Here is an 8,823-nt window from a genome sequence, read left to right as displayed (position 1 = left end):
ACCCTTGGTGGAGGTGGAGAAGACCTTTGTGGAGGGGCATAGGTAGAGGCAACTACTTGGGTCAGTCTACACACGTACTATAAAGTGAACCATGTATAAGCTGCCACCTTTAGATTTAAGGGTTAACTTAATATTGTAAAGTGAGGGATGACTGTATGAGGGTATCAAAGCCCCAGCAGTATGATCAGGTTGCAGATACAATTTTATCAACTGAATATTGGTCCTTCACCTGGATGAACCTAGAGTACAGTCACATTCAAAGGCATATCTCATGATAGGCACTGGCTACTGCAATCTGTAACCAACATCAAGATGTGTATCAGCTTCACCAATTACCCCTATGACCACTGGGTCTGCCATGAGAGCAGACAAAAGAATAAATTATTAAGCATCCATGTACCATGAAGAAACCAATGGAATACATAGTCCTAAAATTGAGGTAATCCATGATAGGCTCTACAAAATGTCACAAGTACAGAAGACTTCCCATCATAACTCAAGTCTCTTCAATGTCCTCTTCTCTTTCTTCCATTGTTTTTCTGTGACTTTGGAATATTTTCTCTATGCTTTATATTTGTGTGAAATAATCTCACTGTGTCATGGTCTTTATTGTCCAGTACCCTTGGCAGGAAAAGGGAGGATTTTTGAGTCCTCCGTGTCTTAAAGCCCCTTCTGGGTCGTCCTTTTCCATTGATTGACAAATACCAGAGTCTTTCCGCACTGGCCTTGCGTTTTGTTCCAGCTCCGTTTGGAACTGTCCTGTGTAATCGGGATGCATATGTATTATATCCGAGTTCATGGATCCTCTCGACAAACTCACATTCTGGATTGTAGGTCTCCTGAAATAGAACACAAGCCATGAATGAGTGAGAAGGAACGAGCAAGAACAAGGTCCATTCTACATTGACTAATTAGGCTACCCGTACAGTTCCATATGCAAGTTGTTGGCCCAAAAGGGGTAAAACACATTAAAACCCTTTTCCTACCTAGAGTTGCAGGGACGTGGGTCACATAACCCTATTTAGAGTTATTCAGGCCAATAGGAGATGCTTTAATGTAAAAGGGCCTTTTTTGTTAACCATTTAAAGGGATCGTGCCAAGTCTTAAAGTTGTTCCCTATCCACTGACCCCCACTGATCTGAGAATAGGGGTCCCGAGGGGTCCCCTTCCTGATGGAGCGGCAGGCCCAGCATTCTCTATGGGACTGCCTGAAATATCAGAGCACCACACTCATGCCCGACCTGCCACTCCATCAGGATGGGGGAACGTGACCCCAGTTGTCAGGATCAGTGGGGGTCCCACTGATCAGTGAGTTATCCTGTAAATGGCGGATAACTTAAAAACTTGGCACAACCCCTTTAAGTATATCACGTACATGAACAATCTGACCACAAATATTTATCCTTAACAGGGGTTGTCCACTTATTACATAAGAAGGGTTTTTCCAAAAATAATCTCCTACAATGTGTCCTGCGGCTGTGACTGGCAGCGTCAGCTGTAATCCTTAGGAGACCCCAGCGGCAAGTGTTAAATTCCACTGCAGTGCCACTTCAGGTGAAAAGAAGTATTGCATGCTGTCTATTAAAATCACTGAGCTATTCATGTAAAGCATGGCCACGTAGTGTCCTCCAACAGAGAGGATGGTGTATTTTTTGGTACCTGCTCTCTTCCCTGAACTAGGAACCCCCTTTATATACACTGTCTAGACAACCCCCTTTATTAATAATTGTCGAAGTGTAGAATTTTTGTTTTTTTATTCTTAGTTCTTTATAAATGTTCACATTTTACCATCTTCTACTATCTAGGCTTTATCTAACAATTAAGGACATCATTACTATTCACTTTGTTACTGCTCTTCCACATGGTAATGTCTTCTCATGTGGATAGAAGACATCAGCAGTTCCCACCTTGAACATCCTAAGGCAATTAGAAGCTGATAAGATACCAAGAACTTATCAACAGCTCATGTTACTCCTTACCCTATTTTTACCCAGATAAGGTGACTAAATAAACTGACCCGCCACCATCTGAGTAATTGCTGTATTCTACAATGGGTTTTCACTCATGTGGTAGCTTCTGTTCTCAAGTGATGTTTTAGGACTACTTTAACATCTTGAAGTCCATAGAGGTCCAAACTGCTGGAATTCTGACCTAGCTAGCCATAGTGGTTACTGTAGTGTGATGGACTGATATCCAAAGGAATGAATGGCAGCATCACCATCCTTATCAACATGACCATCCCCAGCTCTGCAATAAACAAACTGTTACGTCCCATACAACCCCCGACCCTGGTGGTTTCAGTGCAGGACAAGCAACAAGGGTGGAAATTATACATGGTACCTATTGTAAAGGGCCCCCATACACATTAGTGTATTGTTGACCAGACAGTCTCATACTGGGGTACACATAGAAGTGAATGGTCCACCTTATGGTGCCACCAGGGTCAGAAGGGATTGTCGTCAATTACCCTTGGGCCAGTTTTTTACCCCATTTATTAACAAGCCAGTAGAGAGGAGACCTGCCCCAACACCCATAGCAAAGTGGAGCTGTCTTAGACGGGTTTCACACGTCCGTGATGACATCCATGACAAGATGGTCATCCAGTAAGATGTCCATGAAGAATCAGTGTTTGGTCTGTGTCCATTTTTTGACCTCTGTGTCATCTGTCCTCCAACTAGGACACTGCTAAGACTACTTTCACACTTGCGGTAGCACGGATCCGGCAGGCTGTTCCCCCGCCGGAAAAGGCTACCGCAAGTCCACCGTGCCGCCGGAAGCCCTCTCCGGCCCTATTCACTATAATAAGGGGCGGATCCGGCAGGCTGTTCCCCCGCCGGAAAAGGCTACCGCAAGTCCACCGTGCCGCCGGAAGCCCTCTCCGGCCCTATTCACTATAATAAGGGGCGGATCCGGCAGGCTGTTCCCCAGCCGGAACAGCCTGCCAGAAAAGGCTACCGCAAGTGTGAAAGTAGTCATAAGATGAAAATTAATTTCCAGAGCATCTCCTACCAATTATATATGAAAACAATGGACTAAGCACTGATGTGAGGGATCTGTAATCACAGGCTATAGGACAGGACATGCCTCCTTGGTGTCACCACGGACTGTGTAAATACACACGGCCAGCACACGTCCGTGATTCACTGTGTGAAAGAGGCCTTACAAGGGCTTGGACCTGGTCTCCTAGGTTGAAATCTGTCTGGGTAAAAACAAGACACCTTGCCTACTAATTGTAATGTTTAAAACTACAATAACAAAAATAATAATAAAAAAAAAAAGTTAAGTAAATGAAAAAAAAAGCTCCGTCCCCTAAGGGTGTGAATAGGAAGATGTTATTTAGTTTGATGTCTTTGTCTCCTAGTTAAAAGGGAAGTGTTAAATCCAGGCGTTTTCATGTCGTATAGATTGTGCGGGTATTTTGCAGGTTGCAGGGTCTGTAAGATAAACACGCCGCATCAGATCCTAGGGAAGTTCTGTCATGTGTAATGGTTCTCTGTGTGTTTTTGGATTTCCCTGGATTACTACAACTCCTCTCAGCCAACCTGAAGCCTCCCGAGAAAAGTAAAACAAACACAAGGCAATGCAGGCTCGGCTACTGTTGCAAAAAGTAAAGATTTGGGTTCCTGGGATTTAGCTTCTAGGACTAGAAGGTGTTTGTGCGTTTCAGAGTACTCACTGAGGCGTAAAGTCTCCCTCTTTTGTTCATAGCCAGGTATCTCCCAGAGAACAGCCCTTTGATGGCGACAATTCCCACATCCACCGCGGTTATTTCTAGAATACCTGGAAATAAACAAGACACATTATTTAATCCCCTTCAGCCCAAGCAGAACCCTTTGCCAGTTCCCATGCATGAACTTCTCTCTGGTGAGTGGGAGGTAGGTCTCACCGAGTGCACATTATCCCACAGGACTCCAGATTCTTTAGTTTATCACAGAAATACTGGTATATATTTTTTAGCTGGTTTTACATCATTTTTATTTTTGTTTAAAAAAATTTAAAAAATGTGGCTGTTGTGATTTAGCCTTTTACATTCTTTTTAAGCAGATATAGAAATAGTTTGTAAAATGATTAAAAAAAATAATAAATAAGCTAATGCCAAAATGCTACAAAAAAAAAAAATTGTCAAAAAATGTCAGCCCTGCTGTGTTGCTTACAAGAATGTGCCTGTGGAGTCTAATTTTAGCTTAAGGAATTTTGTAAAACAAATTTTTGTCATTTTTCACAATTTTTGATTACATTTTTTTGTAATTGGTTTAGAATTTTTTATTTTTTTTAGATGGGTGGTTCCAGATCTATAGATGACTCTCACTCATCACTTATGGGGCTTTGCACTGATGACAAAAACACCCACCATGTGGACAGATCCCATACTGTGCTAGTAAAAAAAATATATATATATAATCCAAATCATTGTAATTTTTAGTCAATACAGTAATGGAGTGGGCAACCTGTGAACAAGATGAGCCGTGAGCAGTTGTGGTTCAATATGCTTTTTCAGTCAGTTACCATTTTCTTTAATGGTAAAAAAAAAAAAAAAAAATATGGATCCCGACAGATCCTTCTTTTTGTCTGTCTTTATTGGGCAATCTTTGAAGTTTTTGGTTAATCACTGAGCAAAAAGTTTGCCTAAAAACTTCCTACAATAAAATATTATCCATCAATCAATCTATGATGAGCTCAGCAGATCAAGGTGCACGAAATGAGATTAAGGCCTCCTGCACACGAACGTGTGCGCCCCGTGGCCGTGCTGCGGGCCGCAATGCACGAAACGCCGACCGTGGGGCAGCCGCAGCGGATCGCGAACCCATTCACTTTAATGAGTCCGGCGATTCCTGCAAAAAGATAGGACATGTCCTATCTTTTTTGCGGAACAGAACTACGGGACGAATCTTCACGGAAGCACTCCGTAGGGTTCCGTTCCGTGCTTCCATTCCGCATCTCCGTGAACGGGTCCGCATCCGTGATGCGGAATGCCCACGGAACGGAGCCCCCGTGCAAATGCGGTCCGCAATACGGCAACGGGCAGCGCACGTTCGTGTGCAGGAGGCCTAACTTGCATTATTTTACTAATGATTTTAAATTGATCCCAAAAAGGGAAAAAAAATAAAAATAAAAATGAAAAAAAAAATCTGTGATTTATTTATTTATTTTACATTAATTTTGAAACCGATATACAACTGCTGTCCATTTCTCAGACGTCATTCAATCCATACAGATTGATGAATCGATAATTACGTGTGTGATCAACCCCATCTGGTCTTGGTCTTTTTACTGCACAATTATTTTACTATCCACTCATTTTGTACAAACTTTCCTCAAATTTGAATGGTCCTCCCTGGCCACTCACGTCATAGTAGTAAGTGCCCCCTTCACATCGTACTGGTCGACCATTCATTCCGTTATCCACGTAGCTATCAGAGATGGCTCTATAACCTTTCCCTAAGATGAGTTTCCTTTTAGAAAATCCTAATTCCCCCCCCCCCCCTCACTCCTCCCCGAGCCTTTTGAGGTTGCCTAATCTTTTTCATCAAAAGGAAGAGTATAACATGTTTTACAATTTTTATTTTTTTTATTTTTTATTTTAGGAGATATTAGAAAAACAAATGCAACATTTTGCAGGGTATTAGTGGCACACTCAGATTGATGGGGGCGAAGGGGTCCCGGCTTAATCTCGACAATTCCCCAATGTCAGGATAATGCATGACAACAACTAGGCGGCACAGTTCATTTGTTTTATTGAGTATGGGAAGGCTCTTGGATATTGTTGCAGCCAGGCCCCCCCTAGGGGAGATCACCTTGTAATTTGTTACAGGGACTGGTTCATCGTGTTTCAGCGTCTGCTTAAAAAAAAAAAAAAAAGCATGTCCAAATGTGGAGAATCGATTGGTGTGGGATATCAAACCCGCCGGATCCAGCTTTATGGATCAATGTCGCCATATTCTCTTACATTCCCGTGTCGCTTCTGGGCCCCCATTACGTCCCCTTTTTTTGGGGCACAAGGATACAAATCTATCTCTAAACTCTATATTATAATATCTTAATGGTTATGGACTGGGTAATCTGATACATATATCTATTACATGGTTTCGATACATAGATGACTAAAAATTTTACCTTTTTCAAAATACGAACTGATAAAACCAACCAATCAAAGGCCTCTTTCGCAGGAGCATATTTTATGTACCGGAATCTGCAGCTAATGTTATTAATAGGGCTATTCCACTGGGCCTGAACTTGGAAATCCGCAGCCTGTTATTTGCTTCCCGATACGCCCCTTATAGTCTATGGGAGTGCATCGAAAATGCAGGAAGAAGGCGAAACGCATGTAAGAGGCTATTCACGCGGCCGTATCCGTTTTGTGGTCCGCAAAACGCGGATCCACAAAATAGAGATGCAGTCTGTGTGCCCATTGTAACAATCCTTATGTCCGCAAAATGGACAAGATTAGGACATGTTCTATCTTTTTTTTTTGCGGGGCCACGGACACGTGCACACGGAAAGCAATACTGGGTGCTGTCCACATTTTTTGTGGCCCCTTTGAAATAAACGGATCCACGTGCGATCTGCAAAAAATGCAGACCAAAAATACGATTGCGTAAATGGGTGAATTGTGAAGCAGTACGGATGACACTCTGAATGGTGCAGGGCGGGTTTCGCACCATAGATTTGTACTTCTCAAGAATAGGATCTGATATTGAAGTGCAGTGCCGTACTGATGTAGCAGAGCCGAGCGTCATCAAATCGTTTGTGAAGAATGGCGCAGGTACAGTAGGATCTGCACACTGACATATCCCCATGGGTTTTAGCAAGTGACAAACTCTGCTCTGCTACACCTGTGTACTGTAAAAAGGCTGTAGAGCTGAATGGCCACAGTGGGGATGTGACGACCGAGCTCCACAGCAGAGACTTTATCCTTCCTTTCTGAGCATTTTGACAAGGAGCTTTCCAAGACGGTGGACAAATCTCAGTGAATGTAGTAACAGCGTGCCGGACTAATCTATTGTTCTTGGCGACTGCCTTTTTTGTCTCTTACAAATAAAAACCCACAGCTTATCTGCTCTTCGACAAATGACCTGTTAGGAGAAGCAGCTGAGGGATGAAGGTACGTTCCTGTCCCTCCAGGTTTATTCGGAGAAAGGCACAGTCAGAGGGAGATGATGCTATACGAGCCCATTCATCGCTGCATCTTTATGGATGAAATAAGAGACAGCATGAAAAAGAAACCCGCCACGTCCGTCTATGAATCGGGGGGGGGGGGGGGGGAGAGAATGTTTGTTTCTGCGTCTAGACCTCCATAAGATAAGCTCCTTGTAATCCTGCCAGTCCTGGACAGGACCATAGCCTGCCATATTTTAGACTCTACGATGGGACTGAGTCTCTGCGTCACAAATTGTTACAATGTTGCAAAAATCTCATTCACGTTTATCAACTGTATCCTCTAAGGGGGATCTGGAACCAGTTCTGTACTGGTTCCATCCGATGTATAGATCAGACATAATGAGGAATTCTTCGGGAATATCGTTGCATCAATATCCGTCTAACCTGCGGGTAACGGAGACCGACACGGAGATCATAAGTCCTACTTCTACTTGACCGGTCATTCAGAAGAGCGTTTCTAAATGCTACCAAGCCAATGACCCCCCCCCCCCCTAACTACTTAAATATATTCTATCACAGTGCCCCCCGAGGCTGTCAGGATAGTGCGAGGACCCCGTGCATCTTCTGGGGTGTATAGAACATAGGTTGAGGACCTAGGTTAAAGATCAATGTATGCAATAGAAAGATGGATGATTTGTTCAGGACTGGTTCGAATACCTTCTCTCTAGGATCCGCTCTTGATTTTGGCTTCTAAAAACTGAACGTACATGCAATATCAAGCCTCTCTATATACATTACACATAAGAAAAGTAATAGATCACAACCAGTCGCACTTACTGAAGATGCTGTTCTTCTCGAGTGTTCCATTAATTTTGCCGTTCTGATGTATCTGCAGGTGATACTTAGTGGCACAATAAAGCTTCCGGTGTCGAGGCGCACCTCCGAGGTGTTCGTAGACCCCGCCGCGTCCCCCCGCATCTCTTCTCAGCCTGGGGTCGCACAGTTTGCCTCCGGCACAAGGCACTTTAGCAGTAGCGGACAAACCCTTAGCCCAGGATACCTGCCGACCAAGATCGAAACAACTGAGCAACAAGATCCAGATTATAACCATTGTGGCATGGCCGAAATACTGAAGGCTGGAAGGCTGGAGGCAAATGTCACAAGGGGTCCCATGAAAGAAGTCTTGTCAGCGGCTCTCTTTTTTTAAGTCACAAGTCACACTACTGTGATGCATGAGACATTGGAAGGGTTCTCTTGACCTTTTATCTGTCTTGTCTTGATCTTCTAAGTAAATAGATGTCAAGGAACCGCCACAGGTTCATGGATTAGCAGCAGCCGGGGGTTTAACCATCTCCCAACGGTGATGCCTCCTGAATTTTATGAGTTTACAAGAAATAGTGGTGCTGAACTGAACACCGAAATAAAAGCGCACCCCCCCCCCCCCCTCCTCCCCTTGCAACAATAGACAGATCCCGACCAATTGATACAAAGGAGGCAGGCAAGGTATCAGTCTTGTGTGAACGAAAAGTGCAGGCTGGATAAAATTACACAGCACTACTTACAGCGGCTCAGTGCAAAGGGGGGGGGGGGGGGGGGGGGAGAAGGAAAGAAAAGCCACATCACAAAGAGTCAGCAGCCCGTCCGAGGACGGGGGTCTGCGACCAGCTCTGCCTTTTTTTTAAAAAAAGATCCCCAAAAAAAAAAGAACAATTATACATATGAAAA

At 43.7% G+C, this 8,823-nt stretch overlaps 1 protein-coding gene across 1 annotated transcript; it reads right to left on the bottom strand.

Moving 5' to 3' along the window:
* Nucleotides 1-344: 344 nt before the first annotated feature.
* On the bottom strand, nt 345-8,209 carry FGF3 (fibroblast growth factor 3). Its single transcript, XM_040409095.1, has 3 exons — nt 7,936-8,209; nt 3,677-3,780; nt 345-839 (listed from the first exon to the last, which is right to left on the bottom strand). The coding sequence occupies exons 1-3, from the start codon at nt 8,207-8,209 to the stop codon at nt 507-509; spliced, it is 711 nt and encodes a 236-aa protein (XP_040265029.1). The 3' UTR covers nt 345-506.
* Nucleotides 8,210-8,823: the final 614 nt, after the last annotated feature.

The sequence above is a fragment of the Bufo bufo genome, chromosome 10, assembly GCF_905171765.1.
Source record: "Bufo bufo chromosome 10, aBufBuf1.1, whole genome shotgun sequence".
Lineage (NCBI taxonomy): Eukaryota > Metazoa > Chordata > Amphibia > Anura > Bufonidae > Bufo > Bufo bufo.
The sequence above is the reverse complement of the archived record's forward strand: the minus strand, read 5'-3'. Positions and strand labels throughout refer to the sequence as shown.